Genomic DNA, 19,045 nt, shown 5'->3' with positions numbered 1-19,045 from the left:
CATGTTTAGGTCATTTGAGGTCTTTTGCATTGGGGAAGCGATCCTACTGCCGGAACCTTGGTTATTGGTTTAGCGGCGGTCATGTTTGTGAGTAACGCAGGAAGTGAAATCAAATCTTCCGCCAAAAGAAGTGTTCCAAATTATTAGTACATCGAGAAAAAGACGCTATCAATATAGTTAACTTATTAAATTGATACATACATTTGTATGTGTTAAAGTAAATGCCATCATGTTGATCAAAGTAAAGGTAAGAGCATCTAGCGATTATTATGGTTTAATTTCAGGTTCCTATATAGACGACAACGTTCAATGGTTAGCTCGACAGCTAGCTAACGATAGCTGTTTCGTCAGCCTAATTTTCAAAATAAGTAACGTTAACAGCTAATGCACTCGCATGTAAATTAGCCATATAGCACTAGATGGGTTGCTGTGATAGTATGTGTCCGAAAATTGTATTCACGTGGCGTTATTGAAGTGAACCCCGTTGTAATGTTACAGTAAAGTTAAGGCATGTTTTTGCATCAGCTGCGCTGAGCAGTGTCGCTTTTTTCGGATATTAGGCTAATGTAAACAGGCATATAGCACTGGAATTAGACCTGTAACGTTACTGTTACACCTGGTCAGATTGCAAACGTTTCTTATTTTATTCTTTCAGACTCTTACTGGAAAGGAAATAGAAATTGACATAGAGCCTACAGATAAGGTATGTTAAACATCGGGTCATGTATTATCCTCCATGGTAACTGTTAACGTTATTCCGCAGTTTTTAACTTGTCTTTTGGGTAGGTTGAAAGGATCAAAGAGAGGGTGGAGGAAAAGGAAGGAATTCCTCCCCAACAACAGAGGTTAATCTATAGCGGGAAACAAATGTAAGTTGTGAAGCATTATTGGTGTTTTGAAGTGGTATTCATGTAACTGTAAATGACTAAGATCTGTCACCTACATAGTTATGTAGTACCTGTCAGAATGTTCCAGTTAATCATCCCGTTTGAGTCATATGCTTTTCTAACCCCTCTTTCACAGGAATGATGAAAAAACAGCTGCCGACTACAAGATCCAGGGAGGATCTGTATTGCACTTAGTTTTGGCCCTGAGAGGAGGCCATGTCTCCCACTGTCCCAGCTCTGCCCCGTTATGTGTGTAATCTTCCCCTGCTGAGGGTGTGCCAACCTTGAAGTTTCAGTCACTACTACTACCTGCTTATGCCACAGGAGCACTAAGGAGTGCATCTTAGAACTAAGATGTGGCAGCAGCTGATCTCCAAGCAAATCCATGGATGTCCCGCAATAGTGAAATCTTTCGTTCCGATTATGTCGTGGTCACCACCTGAAGTTATATTTGAAATGTGTGAATGATGGTTATGTACAGTGTGATAGAACTGGGGCTACTTGCCTGTGAATAAAAAAACAAAACAGAAAATGTCACGTATATTACATCTTGAAGTGTAGGGCTGTCTAATGTAAAATTGCACTTAATGTTACTGACATGATTATTGATACTGAATACTGAAGGTGACCAAAGTTTACAATAAACTTTATTTAAAAATGACTCAGGACAACAAATCGAAACTCACTTCAAACAAAGAAATATTCGCTTTCCAATCTCCCCTGGTTGTGCCAATACATAGTGTCCATCCACATCACTTTTCAGAATGATTCATACATTTCCCAGTCCCATATGCGTACACGTGCATGAGACTGGTTGTGCTTTATTACTAGAAGAAAACTGGGTCCTCTGTACACACTGACTGTACAGGTTCCATAAAGGGATTTGACTGCTGTTAAAAAACACTAAGAGTTACTGTATCCCCAAAGGATTACACTGCCTGGCCAAAAAAAGGATAGTCATTCGGATTAAAATTAGCAAATGATCAGGGCTTGTATCAACTGGGTCAATTGTGAAAGTGAAATTGTGGTTAAGGGACTAAAAGGAGTAATTTTCAGACATCAAAATTACTGAGCCTAAAGGTCCTGTAAGTGATTTCTAACCCATAACACTCGCACACCGTCACACTAAGCAAATATCCTCACGATCTGCTAGCTGTCAATTCTCGGAGTCCACTTAAAAAAAAAAAATCTTCATACACAACCTTGACTCAATGCACTGAAAATAAATGTGGAGTAGGCATGTCCACCCAATCATAAGCAAACTGGAGTTTTTAGGGAACATGAAGGGATGGGTAAGCTCCCTCAGTTGTGTTTGAAACAAAACAAGATTTAACCCAGCATCTCATTGTAACTCTTTGAGGTGTGTTGGACAAGAAGACACAGTGGTGCAACTCTCCTGATGTCAAGACCTCTGCAAAAAAATGGTTACTCTGGATGGTGACGTTGCATAAAGTTGTCAAAACAGTGCCAGGGCAAATACATGTTGTAATCAAAGTTGAAGTCGTTCAACAAAATGGGTTTGTGACTTTTTGGCCAGGTAGTGAACTTCATTATCTGAACTGAAAGGGCCATCAAACACTTGAGATAAAAAAAAGCGGAAATCATTTTGTAACCGTTTAAAATTATGTGGAAGTTGGATTTGATGGATTTAGTGTGCCAATATGAAAAGTTTTTAAATACTGATATGATGTCACAAATCTGGTTTGTAATAGAATGATCGGTTTTGGTTAAAATGTTGTCCTAGCAACCCTGGTAAAAGATTAAAAAGTGAACTGATCCAGTGAGGACCGTGCACCAGGTGTAGTGTTCCAGCAAGTATACTGGTTGGGGGTTTATCCCACCAACTCAAGAGGGTCAGTCTGCCATCCTTAAATAAACTTACATCAACCAAAATGTGAGAAAATGTAATTCCATGTAGCACTTTAGATGGATAGTAGCCCTTAAAGGGGCTGAAAAAAGAGGTATACAAAAACGTAGGTAAGGCATTCAGGGATCGTGATCATGTGGCTCTACCTGACCAATGAGCAGCAATGTTCTCTGGACCAGGAAAAGAAGTTATAATAAATAGTGGAGTTAAAGCTGTAGCATCGTCAGTGGGGTAGGTTGTTAGCAGTGCCAGGGAGTTACATTCACAAACACAAGCACTCACAATATGTATGGCTTCAATGTACTCTAAACCAAAGATTATGAATTATAATCTTTGATTTAAAATGTTTTGGATGGAAGCATTAATTAAAAGACTAAATGTAATCTGCATTATTTTTTTCTTTAGCACATTCCTGACTGCCAATCAGGTTGGTGCAATCAGCAAAATGATGGCTTACGTTTAGATATACTGTATAGGTGTTACAAGTGTTTGCCTAAGTGGTAATGGATGCAAAGTCCTCCTAATTTTGATTATTAATTAGACACAGGCATGGAGGCACTGTGGGGCTCTGCAGGTACAGTCACGAAAATTACACTGCTCATAAGGGGTGGAGACTACATTAACAGCCTGGTAATGTTACTCATACCTCAGGCTCCGTTTTCACTGGAATTATAGAACTCCACCTCTTTTACTGGAATTATAGAACTCCACCTCTTCCAGATTTCTGTGTTGGAATGGAAACCAGCTGGACCAATTTCATTATGACATCAAACAATGCTCAACGCTGAATCAGACCACAAGAACCGCACTGAAATATGATGTATAGGAATGCCACTTAAGATGTCCGCTGGCAGTACAGGCCAGTGACTGTATCAGGTCAGGTCAAAAGAGCATGTGGTTAAACCACCAAACAAAGCAACCAACCAGTATTTCACAGAGCTGCCAAAGAGAGTCTGCAGAGAAGCCCCTCTTGCTGGGGTGAGAACACAGAGTGACCGTGCGCAGACAGACAGGGAAGGCAGCTCACTGCCATGCGGGAGCAGGGAAGGAGTCGATCTGAAGCATGTCCTGACACACAGAGCCTTGTTTAGAATATTGCACACGAACTCGCATCTTCAGGTTCACCTGGCAGGATAAAAAAATAAATAAAATGAGAAAAAAACGGTTATTAGGGCCAGTGAGAAAAAATGTCATTGTTACTAGATGTGAAGGGTGGTGTTTAGAATACATTCATTGTTTATTCAGGATAGTTGATAGAAATGCACACTATTGGACCCTGGGGCTCATGTCAGCGCCCCCTACCTTTTCTCCCTGTTTATGTTCATTAGTGTGTGTTCTTTGCTTTTGTGTTTCTGGTCCTCCTTGCTTGTCTTGGTTGTATGTATGTATGTATGTATGTATGTATGTATGAATGAATGAATGCAGGCTTGGAATTTCACCATTCTGGGGGCAAGGCCACTTGGCCTTCAGTTGGGCATATTTGGTGGGGGGCACAAAGGCCACATGTCAGGGCACCAAGGCCAAAGTTAACTATGCAGTAGTAGGCTATAAAAATGATCAAAGTTTTATTTAGCCTATTCACTGCAGTAGACCTGCATCACTGTATGAAACATTACAAAAACATGAAACATGACATATTACACAGAACTGTAAATCATCTGATCATCTAATATTTACAGATATCTAGGCTATATATAACATTTATTTTATATTTGGCCTGTTATAAAATCATGTATTGAACAATTTAACCACAGCTCAGCTTTAAGAAACTCAAATAGCCTAGATGCATGCTTAGCATTTTGTGATCGTTAAGCTAAGGCAGGCACGTGCAGAGAAGGAGGGCTACAGGGGCTCTAGCACCTGCCCTTTTGCCCCTTTGATGTCCAAGTGCCCTTTTGACAAGACCCGTTTTTTAAAATTTGTAATACTTCCGCTAGTTTCAACGTGAATATTCGCTAAAATGTCTCATTAATAGTTTGTGAAATTAGAAATGTACCAAAATAAAAATGTTCTGTGTTAATTGAAATGCCTTGCGGCCACCAATCCGTGACGTCATACATTCAGTGAACTCTCAGAAGGTGCACGCAGGCACAGTGCTGCAGGAGACGTTTGGGAGCACGGTAAGGTCATTTGGCAGTTAGCCTATCTGAACATGCAATAGTATTCAGCTTAGAGATAGAGAATAAAAGTTGTTTCATTTTTAACGAAGTAGGCTATCAAACCCGTTTTAACCATGTCATGGTCCATCCATTTCAATAACCTGGCAGCTTCGAAAATCTAAGGCTGAACGTTCATAACATATTCTGTTTAGGTTACTATGTTTTAGTAGCTTAGGTTAGTAGACCTAGTTCATAAAACAGAGTAGACAACGCTTTTCTAAATCGTCATAAGCCGACGACATAGGCTACTGTAGTTGTTTAACTAAACCAACTCCACACGTCGTTGTTTACAGTAGGCTATTACGCGTCATTTCACTCAGTGGCCACACGCACAGCACGTGAATCTGCAAGACACCAGCTTGCTAATGGTGGTAGTTCACTGTGATAAACATTAAAATTATAGCCTGACAAGCCAGACTAGGCAATAACATATTTGCTGCCGCTAGGGTGCGTCTAGATTTCTAGGCTATTAAAATTAGCTTTGAATTTAATCAATAATATGATCTCTGTGTAGACAAGAACATTTTGTTCCATGTGCTCTTTTTTTTTTTTTTTTTAATTTGAGCCCCTGCCCCTTCAAAGGTCTCTGCACGCCCCTGGGCTAAGGCTACTTTCACAAACTCAGTCAGCTGTCCTCTGATTTTCCAATATCTAGGCGATATTGTAACATTTATTTTGTATTTGGCCCGTTATGAAATCATGTGGAACAATTTAAACACATTGTAAAACTTAAAGCCCAAATTTGGAGACATCCATGCATGTCGAAATTTACTGCAAATTCAAAACTTCTGATATATGGTTTGTCGTGCGTTAAAAGAAGGGTTCGTGAAGTATTCCACCGAGATGAATGGGTTGGGAGATCATGGGACGCAAAACCTTCAGTAGAATGTATGATTAAATTATTTACTTTTCTCGCGAACCGTTCAACTCAATTATCGCAATTATCGGGTAACATCGTTTAAAAGCTGAGAAAAAGCTCTTTCGTGTGATACTTGTGATGTCTGTGTGATGAATAGGCTACTTCGCGAGTAGTTCAACTGAGATGAATGGGTGAATTTGGACGCACTTTCTTTCTTGCGCTGTCACTTTCTCCACTGCGTAAAAGACTAAATTAATTTGCGCTGTGAATGCTAAGATTATTTTGACAGGCCACAGGCTAAATACAAATCGCTATTAGTAGGACGCAAAGCAGAATATTGAAAGAAGGGGGCACCTAGGCCACCGTGGCCTGTCTGATTTTCAAAGGGGCCTTACAGCCAATGCAAGAGAAATTCCTACCCTGAATGAATGAATAATATGTCAAATTGAAAAAAAGTAAAAGAACAAAGAAATGCATCCCATAACTGGTGAACACTTACCTTGTTGGGGTTGCTGAGGAAAACAGTCTGAGTCACAGGACCTGCACCCTGGGCTGGGATGACATCACCACTCGGAGCCTTCATTTGCAGCTGAACACTCTAAGGAGAGGACAGAGAAGAAAACTGTCAAAGTCTTTGTCCTGGCATCTGATTTATATATATATACATATACACACTATATCACTGATTCTTGAGATAAGGGACAAAAGTGACAAACAAAAAATCGATACTACATTAATTTGAATTGGATATCATCATTAACATAGATCTCATCTATCATGCCTGAAAAGGAACAGGTTTTTTATTAACCACTTTTTATGAAAATTGACATTTACTGACTTAGTAACTTGTCATTTGTCAACTCCGTCTGACACATGAAAATATGTTTTTTTGTGTGTTTGATCAATTCAACAACACTGTTAAGTCTTTAAGTGTGTAGAAATGGTCTGCCTTAGCAAGGTTTAGTGATAAATTGCATTGTATACACTTTTAATATCATTTTACATTGTTTTGGAATAAGCCATTTTAAATTACCTTAATTTAGTTTACTATTTTTTTATTTTTAGTATATACAATTAGTGGTTTTGTGCACACAAGACACTGATGCATGTAGATAAGTTGGTGTTTTAATGTATGAACACACTCAATTGAATAAAAGAAACAAATTTTTTTATAAAAATGAAAAACCTCCATCTTACGAGGTTGACACACAACTGACGGTGTTGACAAACTAATCGAGAATCAAACTGATTAAAGATATTTACCTAGTTTTGACATGGCAGTATCAAGGGAAAGGGTATCAAACTTCAAACAAAGAGTTTCTACAGGACCTCAGGCAAACAAGTTCTATGATTTGCTCCAATTTCTCTCAGCAAGTAAGTAAATCATAATTGCCTTCGGTGTAGAGCCAAGTATTAGATATTTATATATAATAGTTTGTCTAACCTGCGGGACTTGGGCATTGGACAAGAGGTGTTGAACATGCCTACGCTCTATGAAGTCCATAACATTAGGGGCTATGGCATAGAGCTCCCTGGTCTGGTTTTCTTGGAGGGGACAAGCTGTCCCTGTCAGTTTTAAAATCTTTCACTGGACAGAAACAGACATCCCTCCTCCTAGCCTAGTCACCTGCTGTAGTTTTACTGGTAACCTTGCTATTTTATAGTTGTATCAAGTAGCTTAGTTGACTTTACATTCTCCTATGTGGGTCTAACACTTCAGCCATTTGGAACAGAAGAACACACCAGAATAGGCCTGCTTAGTAAGCAGGATTTGATGGCTGCATTGCAATTCAATGCGGAAGTAATCCAAGTATTCAGAATACGTTACTCAGATTGAATACGTTACAAAATACATATTTGGACATGTATTCTGTAACAGAATACGTTTTGAAAGTATCCTTCCCAACACTGTCTACATTTCATGAGTCCCATGCGCTTTCCCACCAGTGGAGCTAGTTGGCTAGTTGATCAAACTTTTGCCAACTTAAAAAAAAAAAACTTAACTCCAGACGCGATTCAAAGACCGCTGTTTTCCAGCAACAGCACCCATCTTCTTTGTTTTCAAGTAGCAAGGAATTCACGTGGAACCGTCACAACTCTGTCATCATTATGTTAAGCCCGCCCACTGACTCTACACACAATATGATTGGCCTGATCGAAGTTTGATTTTTCCAGCTCACAAGCCAACAGAGAGTTGCTAGACTACCCTGGCTGCAAATTACATTTGCTGCTGCTAGGGTACGTCTAGATTTCTAGGCTACCCTCCTCCCATATTTAGGGTGAAAATTTGCAGTAGGACCACAAGAATAAAAAAACTCAACTTTCACATCTTGGTGTTCTATATCTACATCAATGGACTTTCCTAACCACCAGTGATCATCATACACCACTGCCAGCCAATCCCCTATCTCAATACTGTTGATAATTATATCAACAGTAGCACCCCCAGGATCTTTCAATGGCTCCTCTTCCATTTCATCCACCAAATCTTACATTTCATCGACCGAATCCCCTGCTTCTCCCAACTCGTCTTCCATCTCCTGCATCAACATGGCCAATGGACGGCTCTTCCTGGCCCTAGCATCAGTCTGCTGCTCCTCTGAGCAGTCTCTTATACAAAGAGTAGCTGGGGGAAAGCATTGGCTATCCAATGGCTCACTGCAAGAGCATGATAGTTGTCTGTACCTAACACTAAACTGGCGAAGCCTATGAAGAAGCCGATACTTTTTTAGAACCTTGCCTGATACACTGCAAAAAATCAAATCTAACCAAGTGCTATTAATCATATAATAAGATCAAAAAATCTATTTGGTATTGTTTCTAGTATGAAAAGACTTACCTAGCGCTCTCTTGAAAGATCATTTTGACTTAATTTAAGAAGACTTTGACTTATTTTAAGGAATCTTATCAAGACAAATTTACTTAACGCACTGGCAGACAAATTGGCTTGCTTTTAGGACAAATTTGCTTCACCCACTGGAAGAAAATGTGCTTATTTTCAGGATGAGATGTCTTAAAATAAGTCAAACATTTCTTAAATTAAGTCAAATGATTTCATGAAAAAGCGCTAGGTAAGTCTCTTTATACTGAAAACAATACAAACTATTTTTTTATCTTGATATAAGATTAATAATCTTGGTTAGATTTTATTTGATACGCAGTTTTTGCAGTGCAATGCCAGTTGTCTGTGACCTGATTTTTCAAAGGCTCATTTCTGTGCCACATGAGTTGTATAATTCCTTCTCAGCTCTTGTGGAAAAGAAGATATCTCCTAATGTTGCGAGTTCCAATGTTGGCTTCCCGTTATCATCCTCTCTGTTTCTGTTCATGAAGAATCTACAATCATTTTATCTTTTAGTTTGACATTTGACTTTTCTATTTGAGGCTTCTTTTTCCGCCATTCCTGCTTTCTTAGTATATGTTGCTCTTTTGTTAATTTCTTAACCTTTTCTTTCAACGCTTTTATCTCCCCTGCATGTATTTTCCTGTTTTTTCTCCTCTCTCAGCTGCAAGGGCACGCTGGGTTGAAGTAGGCTCCTCAACAGCCTGGTCCAGAGGACATTCCGGTGGGGTGTCTATTTCATTTAGCCATCTATTCTGCATAGCTCTGGACCTTTTCTTTGCTTTCCTCCAATACTTTCTGCGGTGCCTTTTTGCTCTGGGTCCTAATTCTCCTACTTGTTTTACTTTTTTGTTTTGGACCCTGTCCAACATGTCAACACCGTCAGACAAAATATCTGACAGAGTTGACGTCTGACGGAGTTGACAAAACAACATGTCTTTTTAACTTAATCATGTGTAGTAGATGGTAGCCATTTTGCTTTTCCTCAGTTGCCAGCTGCCACTAAACTAAACCAAAATACCAACTTTTATTTCAAACTTCTTGATTGAATTCAGCTCTACTTTGAAGACAGTGTTGATACATGAAAGCTGTGACCACAGGGATTTCAACTTGTTTGCTGAATATTTATTTTTAAAAAAACACTTAAAAGACCATGTGTTGCGACTGCTGCATCCATCAACAGAAAGAAGTCAAAGTGGGTCCTCAGGGTTAAAGCTGACCAAAATATGCCTAATTTATTTCGAATTTGAAAAATATATGACGGAGTTGACATGAATTGAGGACAGATTTTGATCGGCTGTTGTTAATGTATAAAATAACGCAATGTTGACTAAGTATTTTGTGATATTTTATTAAGCCATCCAATTAACCTAATAATCATATTTGTGCATTTTTAAAACACTTTATTTTTGCAGTTGGATACTGTAACCTCTGCGGAGGACGGGTTCATTTGCATGGGCTTTCATAGTACAGTGCTGGTATTTTATGAAATTACTATGAAATAATATAAATATAGCCAAAACTAAGAGTCTAAACATACACAAGTCTTTCATATCCAACTTTTGAAATTGAAATGAAATAATGTATTGTTTTTTAAGGGAAATTGCAACATTTTGATGGGGGACATGTTTTGTCCCTTATCTCAAGAATCAGTGATATTTTAATTATCTTATATATATATATATATATATATATATATATATATATATATATATATATATATATATATATATAACCTGATTTCATATGTCAGAAGTGGAAATGCTAAGGTACACACATGCAGAACAATGGATTTAATGATGTGTGGCATGACCAAATGTGAGAACAGAAATGAAAGACAAACACAGAAACGGAAAAGAATGCTCTAATTCAACAGACCTTGGGTACAGCCACTTGTAGAGTGAAACTGCTGATGTCTGTGTCTGAGGAGTTGAAGGCGGTGAAGGTGACGGTCACTCCCGTATCGGTTTTCTTGTCAGTTTGTAGCTTTAAACTCAAGTCATTTTTCTCGTACACTGTAACAGTTGGTGCTGCAACCGACAGAGCACTGGTTAGGCAATTCTATCAGCCAAATAAAGTAGGCTGAAGGCTGATTTTAGAGTAGCAGTCTTTCTCACCTGGAATGGGGTCCAGTCCGCCGAGCAAGTCCAGCAGGTCTCCGCCTATGTTGGTGCTGGCAGAGCTGGGGGCTGTGGTGGGCTGCAAGGGCTGGGCCGAATCCCCCAGCAGACCCAGCAGATCACAAGCCTGTCACAAAGCAACAGAGGAGCTCATCACAAAGTCTGTGCAAGCTCAAACAAAGAAATAAGCAAGCTCTGTGATATCTGCACGAGTGTGATATGAAATAAATAGTAGATTATTAAGTGTACCTGGTCTGTTGTCTCTTGAGGCCGGTCAGTTTCTGCCTGTTTGACCTTGACCAGCTCAGGCTCTTTAAACCCTGCTGTGAAGTCTCCATTGCTGTGGCCTGGTGAGTTCTTGTCAATCACAGGCATCCTCTCCAACACAGCAGCCCTGAAAGAACAGCCCTTCATCACCACACTGGGCCAATCTGGCAACCACAGCTTAAGACCAACAGACTAGTGGAGAATAAGAGCAGAGCATAAATACTGGGAACATGGTCTGAGATCAAAAGAGTTTAGAATTTTTAGTAACTGTACCATCCACTCTCATCTCTATGTTTAGGACATTTCCTAAACATTATACAGAAAAACAACTATACTACTCCCTCCACTGCCTATATTGCCATTTAGCCTTTGTAAATACAAAAACATTACACCTTTTTCTCATGAAAAAAGTACACGCTTCTGTTGAATGGTCACAATCCTGTAGGTACAGTACCTCATGTGATCGTATTTCTTGAACAGTGCATTGTACTCCACTGCCCTCTGCTGGAGTTCCACGTCAATGCAGCTACCGTAAATACTGACGATGCTCCTTATACGACTGTCAGAGTTAGACAACACAAATGGATGTGTGAGACAGAGACAGAGAGAGAGACCGAGAGAGAGAGATAAAGGGTGGGGGGTGGGGGAGAAGTGCATACGTAAGTATTAATATTGTTCCTCATGTTGCTAAACTGTAATGTCAGCACTGATTCACACACAGAGCGCGCTCATGGGCTCTCCCCTGCTCCACCAGCGTGACTCACTCCACATTGTTTGTGATGCGCGTGCTGAGCTTCATGGTGGCTGTGAGGGCAAACGCCCTGGTCGCCGGTGACGACATGTGAGACTGCAGTACCGTCTCCAAGGCATCCAGCACGTCATCCTCCGTCACCTGGAAGTGGACAGTAAACACGCCGGCCATCAGTGCTGTCACATCAACCATGACTCAGACGTCAGTACAGATATAAGCATTCTCTTCCCAGACAGAACAATCAGTAGTTCATGTATCCTTGGCAACGAGTAATGCAGTCATGCCTGCCTTTTTTGTCTTCCTACTTCCTCCTCTCTGTTTTGCTGCCTGTAGTGCTTGTTCTGCGCTCTGGGGCTTACCTGTACCGGCTCAGTCTCCTCACATTCCCCCTTCAGCAGCAGGTCCCCATACTCGCCAATACACCAGCAGGCCACCTGCACCAGAGATTGCTGGAGGGACCAACACACACACACAGTTGACAAATACTGATTAAAATAGCAATACAGAATTATTCTCGCGGGTAAAGGGGTCATTACGTTCTTTAGACATAGATAAGTAGTAACCCCACCTTCCTATGGGTTGCAGAAGAGGATCCTGATCAGACACTACCAATTACTACTAACACACACACACACACACACACACAATGTGACAGACCTACCAATTACTACTAACACAGACACACACACACACAATGTGACAGACCTGTGAGATGTCGGTCACCAGTGCCCTGTAGAGCTTGTGAACAGTGTAGGAGTGCAGCTCGGCAGCCGTGGTGATGAGCTGGATCAGGTTGGGTACCGTCTCATCCCTGACATCGCCCCCTGCCTGCACACAAACACGCCTTCCTGCTAAATGCATCATCTCATTAAGCAGTCCTACAGTCATCTCAAACTCTACGTGGATTTAGCTGAAAAACATTAGCTGTTTTTAGTACAAGATCTTCAGTCCACTGGAGTTAAAAAATGGTTACAAAGGCACATAAGGACCATTTGGGAAAAGAAGCTTCAGCATAATATCTTTAATAACACTCTGAAGCAGTTCAAAGCAAATAATAGTTCAACATGTGCTAGGTGGTACTAAATGGAGGCCATGTAAACACCCAAACTCGACTGTGTGTCGTGCCATTTAACCGGTGGTGATGTGACACAGAGAAGTACTTCCTCCTGATGGGGGCATGCATGTTGAGTGGCTGTGCCCTGGTGCAGGGGGGTTATATTTGGGTATTTACCGTGGTGAGGACATGCAGGATGGTGTCAATATGCCAGCGCTGAGAGGGCGCGTACCTGACGAGACACAGAGATAAGACAGAGACACAGAGAGAGTGGGGTTCAGCTGTGAGGCCTACATAAACACACAGGCAGACAGACAGACACATAGGCTAAATCCCAATCTCTCACCTTACACACACACACACACACCTTGATGCACATTCACGCTAATTTCGTGAGGGCTTAGGGCTGTCCCACTGCGAAATTGTGAAGTGCTTGAGGGCTCGCTCGCACCCTTTCTGTGCCCTTTTCTGTAAGTCGGCATCTATGATCACCTTACTCAAGGGAATTACCTACAATTTATAGCGTTGAAACGTGAAATACGGGGTTATCCAAAGGGAGGCTGGAAGCTTGAAAAAACATCAGTAAACAACTGCCTTAAAACGAAACGTGTTTTGCGACACGTTTTTTGCGTTGTCAGTATAATGATCGGTCACAGGTGCTGTCCCATTCCTGTTATTAGCGTTTTGAACCCTTACACGCTCGCAAACTTGATCACTTACGACTGATGTCAGTTGTGTGTGTGAGGGTTCAGGGCTTAGACCTTAGGGGGGACATTAAGATTCAGCCATAGAGAGCACACCGCACCATGCATGGAGAGACCGTTAGGGTGCCGAGCGGCACTGCCCACAGCTGCACAGACAGACAGACAGACAAGTCAAGTCTAGAGATGCTCAGTCAAGTTGACAACACTGAGGCTGCATCGAGAGACACTGGCAGTAGTGTGCATTGCCAACATCGAACAGTAACGGTCACGCAGATATATAAAAACAAACACAAGGAAACACAGGAACCAGAGTCAAAGAGGCAAGTGGAGAGGGAAACGAGACCACAGTACCGGTCGGCGGCAATGAAAATGCCCGAGGTGGTGTGCGCTCGCAACTCCAGGGGGCAGCTGGAGAGGAAGAGGAGGAGCTCCTTCATCAGGGAGCGAATGTTCACCGCTGACACCAGAGCCAGGGACAGCTCGAGAGCCCGACTGGAGGAACAAAGGACAGGTCATCATATTCATGTGTAGACGAAATGGCTGGATGCCTTGTTTACAATACATTCCGGCTAAATTTGGGAAAATTATTTAAATTGTACACGCACGCACGCACGCACGCACACAAACAAACAATTTCTAAGGAGAAAGACCCTCATCATACCGTTGCACAGATGCATCTTGGTCCTTCAGACAGTCGACAATGGTGCCCCTGTGTCGCTGAACAGCATTGTGGTCTGTCTGAACAATCTTCTGCAGTGATGTCATAGACACATAACTGTAAAAAGATTTTGAGAGAGTGACAGAGTGAATGCAATAAGAAGACACATGTAATGTATAATTAATAGGGCTGTCAAAAGACACAATCGCCCAATCTTGTTGTGATTAACTATGATTAATTTCTTCCTTTCGCACTGATGATGGTCTGAATGGGACTGAAATGTTTTGCATTTTGGTAGCACTTTGCACTTTTCATCACTGGTTGGATAAAATTTGCATCGGCAACATTGGTGTGCGAGTTCTTTCTTGACTGAAGGACTGATATACTATTTGACCTGGAGTCATATGGTGCCATACCCTGTTTGCCACATTCCTTATAATGGAATTATGTGGAATCAACATGGAAATTAAAATGCTATTGTTTGACTTTGAACACAGACTCTACACAGAACAAGCTAACATATTTCTAATAAAAACACTACAGTCATTGACTGTTTAAAAAGCATAATAATAAACAGTCATGTGAAAATCTGTTTTCTATCTAGAAATTGCATTGCATTTATATTCAAAACATAATTCTGATCCATGTTGTGTCAAAGAAAAAGTAGAAGGCTAGACAAGAAAAACTTGCAAGGTAACATCAACTCTAGAGGGAAATAATCTCATTGGTCCAGAGTCACAGATAAAATCAGAGGACGGATAAAGCCGTCTGTGCCGACAGCACAGCACAAACAAAACATTAGCCTTCACGCAGACCTGGGGGCAAACCCTGAGCATCAGGGCATGCAAAGAAATGACTGTATATTTACCGTATATTTCTGTCATTATTTAGAAGAAATCTACCCAATATATTCACAGCAAGAACCTGAAATATGGAGAAAAAAGGAAGGTGTTAAAATTGGCCACAATCCGCTTTAAAAATAATTACAATTTCATCATTTCAAAGCCTTTCTGCATCCTTCACTTTACAAACACTAAAAATACACAAGTGTTATGCAGTGGGGATCTGTAGTGTGTCAGTGGGATGATGTCTAATGCACTATGTTGCAATAGATCAAAAGTTCTATAGATTGATGGATACTTTGTTAAAAATGTTGGATACAAAAGGTATACATAATAGTGTTACATTGTACCAGTGTCCCGTACATAGATTATGCCTTGTCCTAGACTAAAAGCTTTTATTCAATGGGAATCTTTACTGATGTTCTCTTTTAGTCTCAAACTAAGCTTAAACCACATACAGAAAACTGGCCCATAGAATATTTAGGGTGAGGACTACCCAAAGCCGCTCTGGACCTTACCCTGAGCCCACTCTCTGACTTGATGTCCATGATGGTGAGCACAGTCTCGTACAGCACAGCACTGCCTGCAGTCTTGCTGCTGTCTGTGTTTGTAGCCACCTGCGGAGACACACCAAGAGTAAGGAAAGGCACAGAGCCCAAGACCTTCTGAGGCCTCTACTAACTGCCTGCAGTCTTGCTGCTGTCTGTGTCTGTAGCCACCTGTGGACACACACCAAGAGTAAAGGTCTGCGCCCTCAAAATAATTTTCAGAGTGCTTCGGGCAAGTGTTTATTGTTGCTAGGTTACAGAAGTTTTGATTGGTCATCCAGAGAGAAGTGACATTGATGAGCCCAGCGCTGTTCTAAAAGTTTAACAGATTTCAACGTTCAGCGCTCTGAGCGCTGCGGAAAAAAACTGTCAGCGACGAGGGCTTTTTTCCGCCGAGAGCGCTGAGCGCTGTGAACACTGAACTTCATAGGATTGTGACATTCTGAGGCCAAAATCAGTAAAAAGAAAAATACCTTTACTTCTATTACCGATGTTTAAGGTTTCTGCCATGGTATCAATTCAGTACTGGTATCGAAATACTTTGGCATGGTATTGTATCAAAGTAATTATTTTGACATCGCAACAACACTATTTTATATTAGAGATATTACTGATGTTTACAGACAGGAACAGACAAGCTTTTTCTCCTGTTCTGTGTCATTATGACAATGTGTGTCAATAGAAATCAATCGATCAATCTCTGTTGCAGTTGTTGGGTTTCAACAATGCTGTGAAGAACAGTCTGGACAAGACCAAACTAATCACAGCATCCCTGAAACACACACATGTGCACGTGTACATAGCCTACCTGAGCCAGCAGGTCATTCATGGCATCACTAGCCGTGTCATTATTGCGCCCCAGAATTCTTAACAAACGTAAGATGCGCACCTGTGCACACACACAACAGAAAAAGTGCATGAGAGTGTTGAGCCTTGAGTTATGGAAATTATGCAATATCCTGATTAAGTTTTTTCTTAACGTTGAACACAGCCCACCTGAAGAAAAGGGTCACTGATGCCAGCAACGTTGTGTTCTGGCGAGTAACCGGACATCACCAGGCCTTTCATGATCTGAACAAGTTCTGGTACAGCCTGGTAGCAATAGGAATGGACCATCAAACAGAAACGTGAAATATGTTACGTTACTCTCCATCTACAGTATCTACTTAAATTATCTCTCTCTCCCTCTCCCTCTCTCTATATATCAGAGTGTGTGTGTGTGTGCATGTGTGTAGTGAAGAATATCTGCTACCTTCCGACACTGGTCAAGGGTGTCTGGATTACGTTCACACAGCTCTGTGATGAGGACAACGGCACCATGCAAAACTCCTACAAGAGATAAAAAAAAAACATTAGACACCATACACTCACTCATAATAAGCACACATTACATCTGTAAAGGTTGGTAAATAGCAACCATATAAGCACACACACACCATGATTCTTCTCAGACAGCAAGGACCGTGCTGAGGGAGTGAACAGCTCTCCCAGCTCTGGAACTTTCCTTACAATATGCACAGCACAAAGAGCAGCCTAAAACATAAACAAAACATTTTCCAACACTGACCGCACCATGAAATTGTTTACCATCTCTGTATGTGTCTGTGTGCAAGTGTGTCTATCCTGGCCACGTGATTGAGATGAAAGAGTTATTTACCTTCTTCTTGATGTAGGAGTTGGAGGCTCTGAGGAGTCGCTCGATCTCTGGGGCCAGGTCACGACACATCTCTGCTGAGCCCATACAGGCTAATGTGCACAGGGCCAGAGACTGGACATACTGGCTGCTATGGGACAGGTCACTGAAATAATCAGAAAGATAGAATTGGGAAGAATATTGGACATACCGTTAAAATTATGTGCATGTGTGTATATGTGAGGGAGAGAGAAATAAAGACAAAAGGTAGATAGATACATAGATTGATAGACTGATAGATAGATAGATAGATAGATAGATAAGATAGATAGATAGATAGATAGAGAAAGAGATTGGGGGTGTCTGTTTGTGTGTGTGTGTGTGTGTGTGAGAGAGAGTATTTTAGTGAATGAAAGAGGCAAAAGACTTCTAAAAGTCTGCAAGGCACTTTCATGAACAATGTAAAGAAGCTTTAATAATTAAATAAACTGCATTAGCATCTCAGTTGGTTCTCCATGGCATTAGATGTTTTGTGATAATACATTTTGTGACAGAATATTCCTTTTCCTGAAGTCTGGGCCAAATATTTACAAGAATGAATGATAACAATTATCTCTAGAAAAAGTTACAGTTGTCATGCACATTTCAGGGACAACTGTAACACTGAAGAGGGATAAAGTTACATTCTTACTTCTTGATAGAGTTGGTGATGAGAAGACTGGCATCCTGCTTTTCATCAAGAAGCATCATAGCACCTAAGTAACCAATGCGCTTTTCATTATACCTGGGGCTAGCAATCAGACGCACACACTCCATCTAAAAGAAAAAGGAAAGAAGTCAGAAAGAGAGGGGGGAAAGAAAACAAAGTAAACATTTTGAAAACACAATCCACCTTTTCATACTCTCTGGCCTAAACCTGTCAAGCCTATTTGACCTGCGCAGTGTGCAGAGATGCATACCTGTCCAAAGTGTGCAGGGTACCCTAGCATGTGCACATAGAGGAGTTTGGCCAGGTTATGTGATCGGCTCCCATTGTCGCCCTGTCGAAACTGTGCTCGGATGGCCGCACATTCCCTCTGGATGACGCCTCGCTCCTCTCCCTGCGTTCGGGCGCTTCGGATCACTCGGATCATCTCCTGCAAACGCACTGATGGAGACATGTCTGCCTGTATGCAAGAGAGACACAAGTAAGGGGAGAACGATAAAATACATTGTACATGTATGGCCCACAAAACGCACTTGACAGACACTTTGGTCATAAGCTAAATCCATCAGACATAAGTCTCACCATGTTTAAAGCCCCGGCAGACAAACAGATCAATCCGTATCAATATCGATTCAATAAGGTAGCAGCTAATGGATCTTGTGCCAGTCTAAAATATGTCGTGGAGAAAACCCACGGTAGTGCTCGAGCATTTCCTGTGTTGATAGCCGCGAGGTCACAGGTGTACTTCCGTGGTGCAGGTGTAAGTGTAAACGATACACCTGAGCATAGCGGAGTCACTTCTCAGCAGTAGGCTTCTGTAGTCTAACAAGTGTCAGGTACTGGTAATATGGACGAAGCTGCTAAATTGTTAGATATAAAGGTTTGTAATATTTCGGAAAAGTGGTTTACTGACGTGATGCGAAATGTGATCCACAGACGATTGTTTTCAGTGAAGTCAAACTCGTAATGGCTGAAAACATCAGGGAAGCTAAACTAGCCATTTCTTCAATGGACAAATAATTTCCCAACAAACGCCTGATCCTCACTGCGTAGTATTTTCTGTCAAGACACACATTAACGTTACTGTAACATCGAAAACAAACTGCAGCTGTGCCGTGTAAGTTAGCGACAAATGTTGATTTTATCCC

The 19,045-nt window shown here is 41.1% G+C and overlaps 2 protein-coding genes across 2 annotated transcripts; one reads left to right on the top strand and one right to left on the bottom strand.

The window, feature by feature from the left end:
- The first annotated feature begins 94 nt into the window (after positions 1-94).
- On the top strand, positions 95-1,548 carry nedd8l (NEDD8 ubiquitin like modifier, like). Its single transcript, XM_048254974.1, has 4 exons — positions 95-247; positions 656-703; positions 787-869; positions 1,024-1,548. Exons 1-4 carry the CDS (start codon positions 230-232, stop codon positions 1,142-1,144), a joined length of 270 nt encoding a protein of 89 aa, XP_048110931.1. The 5' UTR covers positions 95-229; the 3' UTR covers positions 1,145-1,548.
- On the bottom strand, positions 1,517-18,998 carry ap1g2 (adaptor related protein complex 1 subunit gamma 2). The gene is made up of 22 exons (XM_048254673.1): positions 18,480-18,998; positions 18,151-18,357; positions 17,883-18,007; positions 17,216-17,357; positions 16,995-17,091; positions 16,811-16,887; positions 16,555-16,650; positions 16,367-16,447; positions 15,529-15,627; positions 15,037-15,092; positions 14,172-14,285; positions 13,862-14,002; positions 12,984-13,038; positions 12,458-12,580; positions 12,112-12,201; positions 11,766-11,893; positions 11,456-11,560; positions 10,984-11,128; positions 10,732-10,861; positions 10,493-10,644; positions 6,272-6,370; positions 1,517-3,879 (listed from the first exon to the last, which is right to left on the bottom strand). Exons 1-22 carry the CDS (start codon positions 18,480-18,482, stop codon positions 3,778-3,780), a joined length of 2,367 nt encoding a protein of 788 aa, XP_048110630.1. The 5' UTR covers positions 18,483-18,998; the 3' UTR covers positions 1,517-3,777.
- Between the last annotated feature and the right edge of the window lie 47 nt (positions 18,999-19,045).

Source organism: Alosa alosa, chromosome 1 (genome assembly GCF_017589495.1).
Source record: "Alosa alosa isolate M-15738 ecotype Scorff River chromosome 1, AALO_Geno_1.1, whole genome shotgun sequence".
NCBI lineage: Eukaryota > Metazoa > Chordata > Actinopteri > Clupeiformes > Clupeidae > Alosa > Alosa alosa.
This window is presented reverse-complemented; position numbering and strand designations above follow the sequence as displayed.